Genomic DNA, 19774 nt, shown 5'->3' with positions numbered 1-19774 from the left:
GGAACCGAGGGTCATTTTCCATCATCACATCATGACTCTGCCCACGTCACCTGTAATCCTGTCCGTATCACAGGAGTGGACAGGTCACTAGTTCCCACAAGAGCAGTACACTCATGAAATACTCTGTGCTGCAGTGGACCCTGCATCACTCACTTTGCAGTTGTCACCTGCCTGGAACCTGCACCGTCTATGCAAAGTTCCAAAAATGCAAAAACCAGAGCGCATTTTCCACTGAATATTCGCTGCGTTTTACATTGCCATTTTAAGAAACCTCATGAACACGCTGCCATGCTGTGTAAATTGACAGGAGCCATGGGTTTGAAATCTGGAGCATGTCAATTCATGCTGCAGATGTCGGCGCCAATTTCACAATTTGCAATGCAAAGGATGAAATGTGCGGGACTCTGGCTCCTTATTCCTAATCATATCTGGAGCGATGTAAACCAGGAGGTCCATAGAGGGCATGCTATGTGGAAATGTAGCCTGAATGGTAGCAATAGGTAGTAAAAAGATGAATAATAAGTATATTTAGTGGAATTTCTATTTTTGCAATTTTCTTCACAATCTCAAACAATCACTTGTAACATTGTAACAATGCAAAAAAAAAATACGTTGCCGATTACTAGTGCAAGCAAATCTGATTACTAGTGCAGGCTGAGCTGGAGCCTGCAGGGAGTGAATGCCGCCCGGCTACTTATAATAATTCAGGTCTGAGATGGTTACTAGAGACAGATGCTTTCTTGCAACTACAGGTTTTCAATAAATTACTTGGGTCCTTGAGAGCAGAGAAAAAGCGCAAGGAGGTTTGGCAGAGTTGAAATGACACCCACAGCCGGGGCTGCGCCTCTTTGGGGCTCACACAATTCACGTGTATACGGCTGGACTCACCCGCCCATGTTTGCATATATAGTCAAATAGCTCTCCACCAGGTACGTATTCCATCACCATGAAGAAATCCGTAGGGGTGCTGATCACCTGGTACCTTCAAGAAAACATGATGACACGGCATTATTTGTCATTTATACGCCATTCAGATCATATAATAGTTACATGTCCTTGTCGATTAAAACAAACTTTGCATAAATCAATAGTACAAATGAATATATGAGCTATGCATTTCATCTTATCAGAGCAAACTGTTTCTTTCTGGACTTTTGAGCCTTTTGTATGTTTTCTCCCCTGCCTCCTGAACTCATCACCTAGTGCTAAAATCTGTTTTATTAAAAAAAAGGCAGTCTGCCAGCTCACTGAGAGATCAGGTTACAGCTGCCCATTGAAGAAGCTGGAGAAGAAAGGATGATCAGAGTGAAAAAGACATGGTGCTGCTCTCTCGGATTATGGTTATGGAAAACCTATAAGGAGCTGCCCACTACTTTATAAGATAACCTTAATGAGATCAAGGTGGTATAATAAAAAAAAACCTACACTCACCTACTAACTTACACACTATGTACTATGTGTCATCTGGCAGTCCCCTGCCATCAACATGTGGGGTCCGGATTCCGAGACCCCCACCGATTGCACAAAACACTGCTCTGAAGTGTGCAGCTCTTGTGTATGAACCCAATAGTAAGTCTATGGACAGTTCTCTGAATATATTGTTTTATATCAAGATTTATAGTGTATCCAGATTACGGCAGATGCCAGATCTTCACGAGAGCCTCCACCACCCATATTATCAAGGCAAAGTCATGGCTCCAATTTATGGTGCTATGCACTATATGGCAAGATTATATGGGTGCTGTATATGTTGCTTAATATCAAGATTTATAGTATATCCATGGAATTAAAAATGGCACTAGACCTTTTACCACCTGATGCTACCAAGGTAATATATGCTGTTCTAATATAGAATGTGGCCATTGTGGTGCATATTTCCTTCCACGTGGGCACAATGCATGTCACACAGGCACCAATGTCTGTATACACCCCGCTATACTGTACAGGGTGGGCATGGCGGGGCATGTATTGGCACCGCTGTGAGTACAGCGGAGAGTCCATGGGCCGCACAAGGCGAGGACCATCATAAGAGAGAATCGGAAATCCTAATATGCCGTCTGTTTCCTCTCCACGTAACACAAGGAAATACTTCAGGCTTCTATTATATTTGGCCATTTCTTATTTTTAGATGAATAAGACCTCGCAGGCCCAGCAGGACGTCTCCGGCAAAATCCACAGGGAACATATTTGTGTATAAACACGAAGCCAGAATATCAGCGATAGCGACGCATGAAGGTCACAAACAAGGAGGCCAATGTTTATATACCAAGGGCAGCGGGTGATATGGAAACACGAGCTTACCGGAGGGAGAATAATAGCCGGAGTGTTCGTAATAATAGCACTGATGTTTACTATCCGTACTGGATGATTATTGTAATATTATTATATCATTATTAGAATGCACTGTTTATTAAAGGGGTTCCACACTACTGTGCAGAACTATGTTTAGGCCCGCCGTACACATTAGATGCTTTGGCCGATCATTTGGCTGACAGCCATCCCCCCCGATTTTCCCATACATAGGGGCGATCATTTGTCGTCAGAACGTTCCTGTGTTCTCTATGCAAACACTGCTGCCTGGCACGATGGCCGATCTCCGGGAGTAGACATTTCTCCTAGCCATCAGTCGGCCTGAACCCCATACACAGTAGATCGTCGTCTGACATTAGTCTAATGTGTATGGGGGTCTTAAGCGTATGTAAGGGTGCTTTCACACTGATTCTGGCACCCATTCATTAGACCAGTAGGGGCTTGCGTCCGAACCCCCTGCCAAATGGCACTCAAGCCTATCCGCCGACAGTGCCAGAGACTGCAATGGTGCTGATGGAGTGAACGTGAGCCCTGCCGTTCATCATTTTCGGGAGTGTACTCCTACTGAAGTCGGGGAAGAAGCCCGCAACGCGAAACGCGCATCGGGGCAGTGCGGACCCACGGCGGATAGCGATCATCCCCCCACATGGGTAAGCTATAATCAGAAACCGATGGCTGCTATTTGTTTGCACTTTTTGCACCGGCACTTTTTTCTATAGTCAATAGATTATATGCAATATGCAGCATTTGGCCTGTGGTCAGCAGGTATCCGGAGTGTTTTTCTTCGGCCTGTTTTACTAGTGTGACCCCTGCCTTTCTTTGGTTTAATGTGACAGGTTTTCTGAGCCTATGCATTTCAGTGGCTAGGTACTGTCTCAGACCTGTTTTAATGGGATGGTTTGCTCTGTATCACCGTGGATCCGGTCTTTTCTTGCTCTTTCCTATTGGTATACTCGTCCAATTGTTCTTATGTGTATATTTAGTGTTTCTGAGTGTTGTACAGTATTAAATAAAGTAAGTTATTGATTGTATTATGTCTGTCTCCAGTAGGCGCACGTGCCCAAAAATGATGCACGACAGAGCACACGTTCGCTATGTTGGCACCATTACAGTCAATGGCCCCAGGGGCACATATGATTGGGTGCCTGAACGCCATGTGAAAGCACCCGAAGAGTTAACACGAGCTACAATCCTAGGTACAGCCTCGGATGTGACCGGAGTATAAAGGTACCTTCACACATAACGATATCTTTAACGATATCGTTGCTTTTTGTGACGTAGCAACGATATCGTTAAGGAAATCGTTATGTGTGACAGCGACCAACGATCAGGATCCTGCTGTGATGTCGTTGGTCGCTGAACAAAGTCCAGAACTTTATTTTGTCGCTGGATCTCCCGTGGACATCGCTGGATCGGCGTGTGTGACACCGATCCAGCGATGTCTTCACTGGTAACCAGGGTAAATATCGGGTAACTAAGCGCAGGGCCAACGCTTAGTAACCCGATGTTTACCCTGGTTACCAGCGTAAAAGTAAAAAAAACAAACACTACATACTTACATTCCGCTGTCTGTCCCCGGCGCTCTGCTTCTCTGCACTCCTCTTGTACTAACTGTGAGCGTCGGTCAGCCGGAAAGCAGAGCAGTGACGTCACCGCTCTGCTTTCCGGCTGCTGTGCTCACAGTCAGTACAGGAGGAGTGCAGAGAAGCACAGCGTCGGGGACAGACAGCGGAATGTAAGTATGTAGTGTTTTTTTTTTTTACTTTTACGCTGGTAACCAGGGTAAACATCGGGTTACTAAGCACGGCCCTGCGCTTAGTAACCCGATGTTTACCCTGGTTACCCGGGGACTTCGGGATCGTTGGTCGCTGGAGAGCTGTCTGTGTGACAGCTCTCCAGCGACCAAACAGCGAAGCTGCAGCGAACCGGATCGTTGTCGGTATCGCTGCAGCGTCGCTCAGTGTGAAGGGGCCTTAAGACAACTGGGAATCCGTGCTGGATCAATAAGTGAATGCCTTAAAGGATACATTTACTCTACAATGAACAAGATACTTACAGCTTAATAATATGCGGGTGCCGAAAAAGCTTCAGATTCTGGATTTCCCGCTTGATTTTACCAACTACATCCAGGCTCCGAATCTTCTGTCTGTTTAAGATCTTCACGGCGACTTTATGTCCTGTCAGCTGGTGTTCCCCCACTATAACAACACAAGAGGCCACTGCTGTTAGCATCTTCTGCTCCGTATAGATCGGTTTATATCAAGATTTATCATGTGCACAGATTATAGCAAATGGAGAAATTACACTGTTATTATAGCACCGTCATGGTTCCATTATATGGTGCTGCTATGTATGCACTATATGTCAGTAATACATGGGCATTGTATATGTTGTTGGATATCATGATTTATAATATATCCAAAATTAAACCAACTTGGAAAATTACATTAAGGCTGGAATCACACACAACGTATAAAAATATGGTCTGTTTTTTATGGCCCAAATACGCAGAAATGTTCCCTGAACTCTGATCCGTATGTCATCCGTAGGCAAGGTGTGCCTGCTTAATTTTCGCATGTAAACCTCCGTATGGCATCCGTCCAGCGAGATTTTCTCACCGGCTGGCAAAATGGACATAGAATGGATCCATGGGCTCAAATATTTGTGAAAACATATATACAGTCAATATATATATATATATATATATATATATATATATATATATATATATATATATACATATATCAGTGATACATATATGTATATATTTATATTTCATACAGAGCTAGATAGCAGAAAACTCGGTAATTCAATTGCCGGCTTTTGCTATCTCCTTATCAAACCTGACAGGATATGAGACCTGGTTTACTTACAGTAAACCATCTCATATCCCTTATTTTATTACATATTCCTCACTAATAATGTTGGAAGTGTGTGTGTAAAATTTGGGAGCTGCACGTGTTAAAATAAAGGGTTAAATCACGGAAAAAACTGGAGTGGGCTCCCGCGCAATTTTCTCCGCCAGAGTAGTAAAGCCAGTGACTGAGGGCAGATATTAATAGCCTGGAGAGGGTCCATGGTTATTGGCCCCCCTCTGGCTAAAAATATCTGCCCCCAGCCACCCCAGAAAAGGCACATCTGTAAGATGCGCCTATTCTCTCTTCCAACTCCTGAGTAGTGGTGGGATATGGGGTAATAAGGAGTTAATGTCACCTTGCTATTGTAAGGTGACATTAAGCCTGGCTAATAATGGGGAGATGTCAATAAGAAACCTCTCCATTATTAATCCAATAGTAATAAAAGGTTAAACAAATAAAGTATTTTAATGAAATAAATACACATGGGGTTTTAAAGGGACACTGTCACCTGAATTTGGAGGGAACAATCTTCAGCCATGGAGGTGGGGTTTTGGGTGTTTGATTCACCCTTTCCTTACCCGCTGGCTGCATGCTGGCTGCAATATTGGATTGAAGTTCATTCTCTGTCCTCCATAGTACACGCCTGGGCAAGGCAAGATTACTAGTACAGGCATGTACTGCGGAGGACAGAGAATGAACTTCAATCCAATATTGCAGCCAGCATGCAGCCAGCGGGTAAGGAAAGGGTGAATCAAATACCCGAAAACCCCTCCTCCATGGCTGAAGATTGTTCCCTCCAAATTCAGGTGACAGAGTCCCTTTAATATCTTTATTGTACTCTCAATCCAACTGACGACCCTCGATCTTCTGAAAAAAATGGAAAAATAAAAAAAAAACAATATCCCATACCTGTCCGCCGTACAGTCATGTCCCATGATGTAAATCCTTCTGAAAGAGTTAAATAATTTTACAACCAGGAGCGCTGCTAATGCAGCTGCCCCTGGCTGTATAAACTGGGGAATGAATGGAATGCGGCTTTGTTGACTTGCGATGCTGTGCCCCCCTGATGGCATAAACTCATATGAAATCTAGCGTCAGAAAAGATTCAGAAAAATTGCCACACTAGAGTTCACACATGGTCCGTGTGTAATCCGTATTTTTCTCACCCCCATAAACTTTCATTGGAGGATTTTTTTGTGCAATACGCTGACAAATACAGCATGCTGCGATTTTCTCAGCTCGTAAAATACGGCCGAGAAATATACGGCAGATAGGAGCTGCCCCATAGAGAAACATTGGTCCGAGTGCAATGCGTTGTTTTTGCGCCTCTCGCTCGTCCGTATTCCTCTCTAGTGTGACCCCGGCCTAAGGCCTCCACCACCTGGCATCCATGTTAGCAGAGCTCTGTCATAAATCCACTGGTGCTAGTAACTAGGCACTGAACGGCAGTATTATAGGAGCATTGTATATATTAGTTTATATCAAGAGTTATAGTGTATCCAGATTATACATTGGAAATTCCGCTCTATACCTATGTTCTCAAAGCACTGTCATGTTTCCACCATATGATGCTATCACAAATGTACTATATGGCAATGTTACACAACCATTGTATTTATTGTTTTATATCAGGAATTATAGTGTATCCATATTGTAGAAAATTGTGACATTACACTGGTGCCACCAACACCCTGCGCCAATGTTATCACCCCGCTGTCTTGGTTCCAATGGCAATAAAATCTATCACGATTTATAGTATATCCTGATTAGAGCAAATTAATACATTGCAGTAGAGCCTCCACCCAAATTGTCAGGTCTCCACAATATGGTGCTATACACTATATGGAAGTATTATATGGGAAATCTATACATTGCTTTACATCAAGATATATAGTGTACACAGATGGTAGTAAATTGGGATAATGCACTAGGACTTCTACTTACTTACCACTATCTTATCATGGGTTCCAGGGAGCGGTGCTATGTCATATACACTATGTGCAGTATTATACAAGCATTCTACATTTTTTTGAAAACATTATTTATATTGTATTCAGATTACAGAAAATATAAAATATAGAGACCCTCCAACTAGGAAACACCAGTGATTTGGTGGTATTATATGAGCACTCTATATGTTGTTTTATTTCACAATTTATAGTGTTATCTGGGTTATACTGTATGGAGACATTACAAGGCACTTTCATGGTTAAACTGCATGATGATAATATATATGCACCGTATGGCAGTGATATTTTGGAATTTTATAGCACCATTATTTGGCATTATATAGCAGTAGTATTTAGCCTGAACGGGGGAATTATTTTAGCAGCATTACTCTCTATTCATGATGCCCCCATGCATGCTTACAGGGTTTATATTTGGTAGGTGGCCGTCATGAACAAAGCATATAAAACACCGACCCATCTGCAGGCAGGAGACTTGAAAAATTAATTCTGATTATATTAATATATCATGAAATGGCTATTAATGAATTTCCTGACATAATCTTTATAGTAGTTCCAAACCAAACTGCCCGTTATACTCCTCCTCTGCCTCCAAACGTTGAACATGAACGTCTCGACGTTTTGAGTTTTATTTGATAAATATTTTGCCGTTCGTGTTTAGTAAACATTAAATAACAAAACCACGAAGGTGTCGCTGCGCCACCCGGAGCCAATTTCTGAAAACTTTTAAACATCATTAGTGAAGCCTTGAGGGAATGAATTATAATTGAGGAGACTGTAAAATGCAGGTGGATTTCAGTAAATGTCACTAATGGTGGAAAATGTTTTACTGAAGAGAAGGAGCAAAGTAAAGGACCAGTGAGAATTTCCTGAAAAAAAGCCAAAATCAACAGAAGTCATATAGCAGCGCCACTCTGGTCACCTACCATAAAAGAAGAACAGCTGGCATGACCTTATATCTGATCATTTCTGATTAATTACCATATATAGAAAGTAATTGGCTAAAATAATAATACTGTAATGTAGGTATTTGAGATTGCTTATGCCATACTCATCCTGAGTTACATCCTGTATTATACTCCAGAGCTGCACTCACTATTCTGCTGGTGCAGTCACTGTGTACATACATTACATTAGTGATCATGAGTTACATCCTGTATTATACTCCAGAGCTGCACTCACTATTCTGCTGGTGCAGTCACTGTGTACATACATTACATTACTGATCCTGTACTGATCCTGAGTTACATCCTGTATTATACTCCAGAGCTGCGCTCACTAATCTGCTGGTGCAGTCACTGTGTACATACATCACATTATTGATCCTGAGTTACACCCTGTATTATACCCCAGAGATGCACTCACTATTCTGCTGGTGCACTCACTGTGTACATATATTACATTACTGATCCTGAGTTACATCCTGTATTATACTCCAGAGCTGCACTCACTATTCTGCTGGTGCAGTCACTGTGTACATACATTACATTGCTGATCCTGAGTTACATCCTGTATTATACTCCAGAGCTGCACTCACTATTCTGCTGGTGCAGTCACTGTGTACATACATTACATTACTGATCCTGAGTTACATCCTGTATTATACTCCAGAGCTGCACTCACTATTCTGCTGGTGCAGTCACTGTGTACATACATTACTGATCCTGAGTTACATCCTGTATTATACCCCAGAGCTGCACTCACTATTCTGCTGGTGCAGTCACTGTGTACATACATTACATTACTGATCCTGAGTTACATCCTGTATTATACTCCAGAGCGGCAGTCATTATTCTGATGGTGCAGTCACTGTGTACATACATTACATTACTGATCCTGAGTTACATCCTGTATTATACTCCAGAGCTGCACTCACTATTCTGCTGGTGCGGTCACTGTGTACATACATTACATTACTGAGTTACATCCTGTATTATACCCCAGAGCTGCGCTCACTATTCTGCTGGTGCAGTCACTGTGTACATACATTACATTACTGATCCTGAGTTACATCCTGTATTATACCCCAGAGCTGCGCTCACTATTCTGCTGGTGCAGTCACTGTGTACATACATTACATTACTGAGTTACATCCTGTATTATACCCCAGAGCTGCACTCACTATTCTGCTGGTGCACTCACTGTGTACATACATTACATTACTGATCCTGAGTTACATCCTGTATTATACCCCAGAGCTGCGCTCACTATTCTGCTGGTGCAGTCACTGTGTACATACATTACATTACTGATCCTGAGTTACATCCTGTATTATACCCCAGAGCTGCGCTCACTATTCTGCTGGTGCAGTTACTGTGTACATACATTACATTACTGATCCTGAGTTACATCCTGTATTATACCCCAGAGCTGCACTCACTATTCTGCTGGTGCAGTCACTGTGTACATACATTACATTACTGATCCTGAGTTACATCCTGTATTATACTCCAGAGCGGCAGTCATTATTCTGATGGTGCAGTCACTGTGTACATACATTACATTACTGATCCTGAGTTACATCCTGTATTATACTCCAGAGCTGCACTCACTATTCTGCTGGTGCAGTCACTGTGTACATACATTACATTACTGAGTTACATCCTGTATTATACCCCAGAGCTGCGCTCACTATTCTGCTGGTGCAGTCACTGTGTACAGACATTACATTACTGATCCTGTGTTACATCCTGTATTATACTCCAGAGCTGCACTCACTATTCTGCTGGTGCAGTCACTGTGTACATACATTACATTACTGCTCCTGAGTTACCTCCTGTATTATACCCCAGAGCTGCACTCACTATTCTGCTGGTGCAGTCACTGTGTACATACATTACATTACTGATCCTGAGTTACATCCTGTATTATACTCCAGAGCGGCAGTCATTATTCTGATGGTGCAGTCACTGTGTACATACATTACATTACTGATCCTGAGTTACATCCTGTATTATACTCCAGAGCTGCACTCACTATTCTGCTGGTGCAGTCACTGTGTACATACATTACATTACTGCTCCTGAGTTACCTCCTGTATTATACCCCAGAGCTGCACTCACTATTCTGCTGGTGCAGTCAATGTGTACATACATTACATTACTGATCCTGAGTTACATCCTGTATTATACTCCAGAGCGGCAGTCATTATTCTGATGGTGCAGTCACTGTGTACATACATTACATTACTGATCCTGAGTTACATCCTGTATTATACTCCAGAGCTGCACTCACTATTCTGCTGGTGCAGTCACTGTGTACATACATTACATTACTGCTCCTGAGTTACCTCCTGTATTATACCCCAGAGCTGCACTCACTGTTCTGCTGGTGCAGTCACTGTGTACAGACATTACATTACTGATCCTGAGTTACATCCTGTATTATACTCCAGAGCTGCACTCACTATTCTGCTGGTGCAGTCACTGTGTACATACATTACATTACTGCTCCTGAGTTACCTCCTGTATTATACTCCAGAGCTGCACTCACTATTCTGCTGGTGCAGTCACTGTGTACATACATTACATTACTGATCCTGAGTTACATCCTGTATTATACTCCAGAGCGGCAGTCATTATTCTGATGGTGCAGTCACTGTGTACATACATTACATTACTGCTCCTGAGTTACCTCCTGTATTATACTCCAGAGCTGCACTCACTATTCTGCTGGTGCAGTCACTGTGTACATACATTACATTACTGATCCTGAGTTACATCCTGTATTATACTCCAGAGCGGCAGTCATTATTCTGATGGTGCAGTCACTGTGTACATACATTACATTACTGATCCTGAGTTACATCCTGTATTATACTCCAGAGCTGCACTCACTATTCTGCTGGTGCGGTCACTGTGTACATACATTACATTACTGAGTTACATCCTGTATTATACCCCAGAGCTGCGCTCACTATTCTGCTGGTGCAGTCACTGTGTACATACATTACATTACTGATCCTGAGTTACATCCTGTATTATACCCCAGAGCTGCGCTCACTATTCTGCTGGTGCAGTCACTGTGTACATACATTACATTACTGAGTTACATCCTGTATTATACCCCAGAGCTGCACTCACTATTCTGCTGGTGCACTCACTGTGTACATACATTACATTACTGATCCTGAGTTACATCCTGTATTATACCCCAGAGCTGCGCTCACTATTCTGCTGGTGCAGTCACTGTGTACATACATTACTGATCCTGAGTTACATCCTGTATTATACCCCAGAGCTGCACTCACTATTCTGCTGGTGCAGTCACTGTGTACATACATTACATTACTGATCCTGAGTTACATCCTGTATTATACTCCAGAGCGGCAGTCATTATTCTGATGGTGCAGTCACTGTGTACATACATTACATTACTGATCCTGAGTTACATCCTGTATTATACTCCAGAGCTGCACTCACTATTCTGCTGGTGCAGTCACTGTGTACATACATTACATTACTGCTCCTGAGTTACCTCCTGTATTATACCCCAGAGCTGCACTCACTATTCTGCTGGTGCAGTCAATGTGTACATACATTACATTACTGATCCTGAGTTACATCCTGTATTATACTCCAGAGCGGCAGTCATTATTCTGATGGTGCAGTCACTGTGTACATACATTACATTACTGATCCTGAGTTACATCCTGTATTATACTCCAGAGCTGCACTCACTATTCTGCTGGTGCAGTCACTGTGTACATACATTACATTACTGATCCTGCACTGACCCTACTCTTCTTAGTAGATTCTTTGATGTTATTCTCAGACTTTGGTTACCAGCGCCTGTCAGGTGACCTCTGCAGTCAGTCACTGGTCACATGCGGTACTACTGGCATCGGAGCTCAGTGGTGGCATTGGACCTCTAAGGGCTTTGATTGGCTGCATTGGTCATAAGCCCACTGCTTGTAAAAAAAAGAAACCGAGGTAACCAGCAAAGCATCAACACTGAATTTCCTCGTGGTAGAAGAAGTGCAATTGCAGTTGTTTTTAAAATATGTTTTATATGTTGGACCTGTCACTTAATTGAATAAATATGTACAATTTTAATGCCTGGTGTAAATGCCGTTGTTCTGAATCTGACGTTGATTTTCTTTTGTTCTTGCTCCTCTCTGTCCATGACATATTGCCCTGTGTAGCTTGTATGTAAATCTAGGCTATTTAGCCAAGTGGCCATGACCCTCAGCTCTTCTTTTTGAAAACAAAAGCCACTAGTGTAACAATACCAAATTTATATACAGAGAATAGGGGCTATGTCTCAAGAAAGTAGCGGTGCAGGAAAATAAATAAATAAGGCCAGGTTTAGAAGAAGTGCAACATTTACACCAGGTAACAAAAAATATTATTCACAAGTGACAGGTCCTCAATTCTGCAAAGAAACAATGTTCCAGCCTCCTTCAGGGAGGGCCCTGCACAGATGTGGGTAATGTCCGTCAGTCCCAGGCAGCTATTCCTGTAGGAAGAGGCAGTGTAGCTCTGGATATTTATTTAACCCCCTAGAAAGACTCGAAAGATTAGTGTGTTCCAAAAACATGTAATTGAGCAAAACCCTCTACTGTCCCTGGGGTCACAGCACAGATGTAGGTATCGCCTGTCAATCATCTGCTCCTAAAGGAAGAGCCCCAGGATATTTATGCAACCACGCCAAGTGTGCCCCAACCACATGCAGACAAACACCCTCCCTTCCCAGCTTACATGGTAAAGCCCACTTAGTTCAAATTAACCCCTTAAATCGAGCTGCCGCCTTATTAAAGCAAGAACTTATTGAAACAGGTGGCTTTAGTGTATGACCTAAGGTGGATGCAGGGTCTGCTGCTAGCCAGTGCTGGAGAAGCTATTATGTGCCATAGAGCCATATAGTCATTATATTACTTGTGAAATCCACAATTAAAAGGAATCTGTCAGCTGTGTTTTACTATGTAATCTGAGGACAGCATAAGGTAGGGGTTAAAACACTGAATTCAACCTTGTGTCACTTATCAAGCTGTGTGATGTTACTTACAATAAAAGTTTTATCACTAAAACATTAACATACCTAGCTGTCACCTTGCCCCTCTGACCTGTGATAAGCAGCTCACTGTTAATACACTATGTACACAGAGAGCATGGTGTGGGCAGGGTCAGCTTTCTCAGCTCTGCTGCATTCTACATCTAAGGTATGTGCAGACAATCAGTAAACGCTGCGGTTTGGACGCTGCGTACTTGTGCAGTGTCCAATCCGCAGTAGCGAGATGTGACAACATAGTAGATGGGATTTCAAGAAATTCCATGCCCACTATGCGTACACGGACACCTGCAGATCACCTGTGGAGTCAGACATGCGACGCGTCTCTCCAGACCGCAGCATGTTTATTTCTCTTGCAGAGACGCGAGTCTCTGCAAGAGAAATGTCACCGATAGAATGTATTGGACGCGGTGAACCTGCACAGTTCAGTGAACACATGCAGATTCGCCTACATTCAATAAACAGCAGCGCTTTGGACGCAGTGAACATGCGCTGCAAGCGATGCTGGTTCCGGATCATGTGCACATACCCTAAGAACTTTGATTGTGTCACAGCTGCACCCAGTGAACTAAGTGGTACGTCACTGGAATCAGGGTCTCTTTTCCTACATTATGCTGCTCTCAGATGAGGTAGCAAATACCCGGTGACTGATTCCCTTTAGAATGAAAAAAAAAACAGGTATAGAATGCCCGCCTTGACTCTGGGTCATAAATGGTTAACTATATGCTGGTTACAAAGTTGCCAATTAAAGTTATCTAAAGATTATTGTTCATGAGCAGATCACTCCTCTACCACTTGCAGAAGATGTATTCCTGATTGACAGTTTGCACCAGCGGCATGGGTGCAGGACCGTCCCAAAGTGTGCGCTCTACGATGCTGCAACATTAGAAAGAGCTTGTAAGTGCTGCGCTCCTTGCCTAAGAAACCAACCTGACAAGACAGCAGCGGTGGCCGGTAACCTAAGCCACCAGTTGTAAACAAAATTAAACATTTCTCTATTTTAGAGAACAGAAAGGATTTTTAATAACAACTAAATTGCAAAAGTTACTTTGTAATTTTACCCATTTATGATGTTGAGAAAGCACCTTTAAGCATAACCTTCCTTTACTGCTGCCACCAGGGGGGCACTACACAGATGAAATGCCAGGCAATCATATGAAATTAATCCTATAGAAAGGCTGTGACTGTTCTTCCCTCTGATCATTTAAATTAACCCCATATCCACCCCTATCAGCAGGATATAAATCCACAACCCTGCGCCCGCATTGCACTTTATATTACAGTACCTCCTGCTGAGCATATAGGTATAAATAGCCCCCCTGAAAGACCTTCACCCCCTATTACTACTCCTTTTTTAGGAAACAAGTGACCGGCGCAGGTAATAAGAGCAGCGGCGCATCCGGGGCGTTCTAGTTACAATGTATCAATTGCTATTCACAGAGCTCACTACGCAGCCGCCGAGCCGGCCAGATCTGAGCCCAGCGTTACGCAATCAGCGTAAGTCTCCCTGCTCTCCGCCCAGCCTGCCTGCAGATCACCCAGCGCAGCAAGGACGTTACCATAGACGAGAAAATAAGGAAAAGGCACTCAGCTCTTCACTTTTCCGAAGGTCCCGACGCCCAGGGTGTCCCCCAGGACATAGTGTCCTATCTTAACCCGTCCATCGTGCTTCTGCTTCTCAGCCATCTTTGCATCCTGCTTGTACCCACAATGCAGCTGGGAGAGGGAATGCCCGGCTGGCTCCTGCCTGACAGCCCACGGCTGGCATTTGTCACACGCCACAGGGTCTGACCCGACAGGCTGAGCAGCTGCAGAGAGGGTGGAATGGGCAGCGGCGGGAGGAAAGGGTTAATAAAGGGGCAGAGTTGACGTTGACTATTGCTAAACATAAACACAAAGCTCCAGGCTGCCCCCTCCTAACATGGAGCCAGGATAGCACTGTGCCCCCACTGCCCCCAAATCCTTCACTTGTCCTCCTATGTTACAGTGTCTATCTCTGACATATGCCTTGACAGCTCCCAATATAATCCCCCAATACTCCTGAATATTATGGGGCACATTTATCATGGCTTTTGCACTCTTTTTCTGGTAGAAAAAAAAACAACAGATTTTTTTTCCAATTTTTGCATTATTCATTATTTCATTTGCCCCTTTGTTTAAATGATTCCCTTCACGACCAATGTTCATTTTTCAGCTTTCGTTTTTTTTTTTCCTCTTCTTCCAAATGTCATAACTTTGTATTTTTCTGTCTCTATAGCTGCAAGGGTCATTGTTTTAGTCATAATAATAACAATACTCTTTATTTTTATATAGCGCTAACATATTCCGCAGCGCTTTACAGCTTGCACACATTATCATCGCTGTCCCCGACGGGGCTCACAATCTAAATTCCCTATGGTGTTGATTGTGCAGCATAAATGATCTGAGAACGCGATTCTCCAAGTCCGTGCGATTACAGCCATACTAAACTTCTAGAGTGTTTATTCATTTTAGTGCTGAAAAAAATGAGATCAGTCTTCTTCGGACTCCCACAATTTTTTCATTTTTCCATCAATGGACTTGTGTTTATGTAGTACGCTGACATTTATATTTATATCAGTTTGAGGTACAGGTAATGTTTTTACGTCTTTTCATTTCTGTGCGGGAGACGTAGCATCTGTAAAATGGCGATTCTGGGCTGTTGATATATTTTTTGGGGATTTGCTGTTGTTTCGCTGTATATTTCCTGCATGGGTGAAGTAATTTTGATAGATCAGGCTTTTACATATGTGCTGGCATCAAATACAGGCGCTTCTCACTAAATTAGAAGATCATCAAAAATCTAATTTATTTTAGTTCTTTAGTGCGAAGTGAAACGAAACCCGTATAGAGTCATTACTGTGGGGGTAGCAGCTGATTGTGAGTCCTGGAGTACGGTGTGGGGGAACACTGGACCTACCACCCTTCTGTAGCCCGAGAAAAGACTGACAGCGAATGGAGAAGCCTCCTTGCTAGAATGACTCTGTTACAACCAGATTACGTGTCCAAACGCTGCACAGTAGGGTCTTATCTTACTTGTAAGTCTGACAACTGTCTTCCCCTATACCTGATGATAGAGAACCCCTCTGTTAGGGACGCAGAACTATATGTGTGATGGGCATAAATATCTCCGGGGACACTGACCAATTAGGACACTTTTATATTAAAGATATCAGGGACCAAATACTTCCAAAGACTCATTCCTGGTGCTTTTCCCCATAAACCCTAAACATGGAAAGGCCAATGGAGTTATCCCTTGTCCCGGGAATTGGTACCATTGACCTAAAGCACTGGAGTCCCACCACCACCCAGAGGTGGATTATAAGAGAGTCAATCTGGGCGGTAGCCCAGGGCCCAGTGGTGTATCATTTATGGGCCCGGTGGGCAGAGTGAGGGCCCGTCTCATCTGCTCACCGGGCCCCTACCGGCGCTGCGGCGGTTTCCTATTGACGTGCGGGTGCGCGCCCGCACGTCAATAGTTAACAGCCACCAGCCAATTGGAGGCTGGCAGCTGAAGTCGGCCGCAGGCGCAGCGCACACATTGCCGGCGTCTGACATCATTGTCAGTCGCTGGCGAGTGCGCACTGCTGGAGGGAGCTCGTCGCCTGGAGCTCTGGTCATTTGAGGAGAACTCTTGCTTTTTTGTTTTTTTGCTAACCTAATGGCAATCCGGGCAGGCCAGAATGCTGGACAGTCAGTGACACTGTCTGACTGGGGGCAATATGCTGGAGCCGGAGGACACACTGGGGCAGATGATAGCTGGATACACTGGGGCAATGCTGGAGACACTGGGGCAGATTGCTGTGCACACTGGGGGCAATGCTGGAGGACACACTGGGGCAATGCTGGAGAGACTGGGGCAGATTGCTGGACACACTGGGGGCAATGCTGGACACACTGGGGCAGATTGCTGGACACACTGGGGGTAATATGCTGGACACACTGGGGCAGATTGCTGGACACACTGGGGCAGATTGCTGGACACAGTGTCTGGAGGCAATGCTGGACACACTGGGGCAATATGCTGGGCACACTGTCTGGGCAATGCTTGACACAGTGGGGGTAATATGCTGGACACACTGGGGCAGATTGCTGGACACACTGGGGCAATATGCTGGGCACACTGTCTGTGGGCAATGCTTGACACAGTGGGGGTAATATGCTGGACACACTGGGGCAGATTGCTGGACACACTGGGACAATATGCTGTGGGCAATGCTGGACACTGGGGCAATATTGTTATGTTTGCTAATGACAGGTGTTATGAAGGCAATCCAGAAACACAGTGTGCTTAGCGATCAGAGCGCACACAGTGATCTGACAAATACCCAAAAATACAAGAACGAGCTCTGAGACGTGGAAACTCTGTAGACTGCACACCTGATCCTATCCTAAACACAACTAAAAGCGGCTGTGGATTGCGCCTAACAACTACCTAGGCAACTCGGCACAGCCTAAGAAACTAGCTAGCCTGAAGATAGAAAAATAGGCCTGACTTGCCCCAGAGAAATTCCCCAAAGGAAAAGGCAGCCCCCCACATATAATGACTGTGAGTAAGATGAAAAGACAAAACGTAGGGATGAAATAGATTCAGCAAAGTGGGGCCCGATATTCTAGGACAGAGCGAGGACAGTAAAGCGAACTTTGCAGTCTACAAAAAACCCTAAAGCAAAACCACGCAAAGGGGGCAAAAAAAACCCACCGTGCCGAACTAACGGCACGGCGGTACACCCTTTGCGTCTCAGAGCTTCCAGCAAAACAAAAGACAAGCTGGACAGAAAAAAAGCAACAAAAAAGCAAAAAGCACTTAGCTATACAGAGCAGCAGGTCACAGGAACAATCAGGAGAAGCTCAGATCCAACACTGAAACATTGACAAGGAGCAAGGATAGCAGCATCAGGCGGAGTTAAGTAATGAAGCAGTTAACGAGCTCACCAGAACACCTGAGGGAGGAAGCTCAGAAGCTGCAGTACCACTTGTGACCACAGGAGTGAATTCAGCCACAGAATTCACAACAGTACCCCCCCCTTGAGGAGGGGTCACCGAACCCTCACCAGAGCCCCCAGGCCGACCAGGATGAGCCGCATGAAAGGCACGAACAAGATCGGAAGCATGAACATCAGAGGCAAAAACCCAGGAATTATCTTCCTGAGCATAACCCTTCCATTTAACCAGATACTGGAGTTTCCATCTAGAAACACGAGAATCCAAAATCTTCTCCACAATATACTCCAATTCCCCCTCCACCAAAACCGGGGCAGGAGGCTCAACAGATGGAACCATAGGTGCCACGTATCTCCGCAACAACGACCTATGGAATACATTATGTATGGAAAAGGAGTCTGGGAGGGTCAAACGAAAAGACACAGGATTGAGAACCTCAGAAATCCTATACGGACCAATAAAACGAGGTTTAAATTTAGGAGAGGAAACCTTCATAGGAATATGACGAGAAGATAACCAAACCAGATCCCCAACACGAAGTCGGGGACCCACACGGCGTCTGCGATTAGCGAAAAGTTGAGCTTTCTCCTGGGACAAGATCAAATTGTCCACTACCTGAGTCCAGATCTGCTGCAACCTATCCACCACAGAATCCACACCAGGACAGTCCGAAGACTCAACCTGTCCTGAAGAGAAACGAGGATGGAAACCAGAATTGCAAAAAAATGGAGAAACCAAGGTAGCCGAGCTGGCCCGATTATTAAGGGCGAACTCAGCCAACGGCAAAAAGGACACCCAATCATCCTGGTCTGCAGAAACAAAACATCTCAGATATGTTTCCAAGGTCTGATTGGTTCGTTCGGTCTGGCCATTAGTCTGAGGATGGAAAGCCGAGGAAAAGGATAGGTCAATGCCCATCCTACCACAAAAGGCTCGCCAAAACCTTGAAACAAACTGGGAACCTCTGTCAGAAACAATATTCTCAGGAATGCCATGCAACCGAACCACATGCTGAAAGAACAAAGGTACCAAATCAGAGGAGGAAGGCAATTTAGCCAAGGGCACCAGATGGACCATTTTAGAAAAGCGATCACAGACCACCCAAATGACTGACATCTTTTGAGAAACGGGAAGGTCAGAAATGAAATCCATCGAAATATGTGTCCAAGGCCTCTTTGGGACCGGCAAGGGCAAAAGCAACCCACTGGCACGAGAACAGCAGGGCTTAGCCCTAGCACAAATCCCACAGGACTGCACAAAAGTACGTACATCCCGTGACAGAGATGGCCACCAGAAGGATCTAGCCACTAACTCTCTGGTACCAAAGATTCCAGGATGACCAGCCAACACCGAACAATGAAGTTCAGAGATAAGTTTATTAGTCCACCTATCAGGGACGAACAGTTTCTCTGCTGGACAACGATCAGGTTTATTCGCCTGAAATTTTTGCAGCACCCGCCGCAAATCAGGGGAGATGGCAGACACAATGACTCCTTCCTTGAGGATACCCGCTGGCTCAGATAAACCCGGAGAGTCGGGCACAAAACTCCTAGACAGAGCATCCGCCTTCACATTTTTAGAGCCCGGAAGGTACGAAATCACAAAGTCGAAGCGGGCAAAAAATAATGACCAACGGGCCTGTCTAGGATTCAAGCGCTTGGCAGACTC

General features: G+C 44.3%; 1 protein-coding gene across 1 annotated transcript in view; it reads right to left on the bottom strand.

Moving 5' to 3' along the window:
• The window catches only part of PRKAA2 (protein kinase AMP-activated catalytic subunit alpha 2), a 35676-nt gene extending 20772 nt beyond the window's left edge, over window positions 1-14904 (bottom strand). Inside the window, exons 1-3 of the mRNA XM_069738094.1 lie at window positions 14737-14904; window positions 4367-4508; window positions 889-982 (exon numbers count right to left, since the gene is read on the bottom strand). Coding sequence (XP_069594195.1) covers window positions 889-982; window positions 4367-4508; window positions 14737-14830 — 330 coding nt within the window. The 5' untranslated portion in view covers window positions 14831-14904. The remainder of the gene's footprint in view (window positions 1-888; window positions 983-4366; window positions 4509-14736) is intronic.
• Window positions 14905-19774: the final 4870 nt, after the last annotated feature.

The sequence above is a fragment of the Ranitomeya imitator genome, chromosome 8, assembly GCF_032444005.1.
Source record: "Ranitomeya imitator isolate aRanImi1 chromosome 8, aRanImi1.pri, whole genome shotgun sequence".
NCBI lineage: Eukaryota > Metazoa > Chordata > Amphibia > Anura > Dendrobatidae > Ranitomeya > Ranitomeya imitator.
Note: the sequence above shows the minus strand (reverse complement) of the source record. Positions and strands in the feature narration are given on the sequence as shown.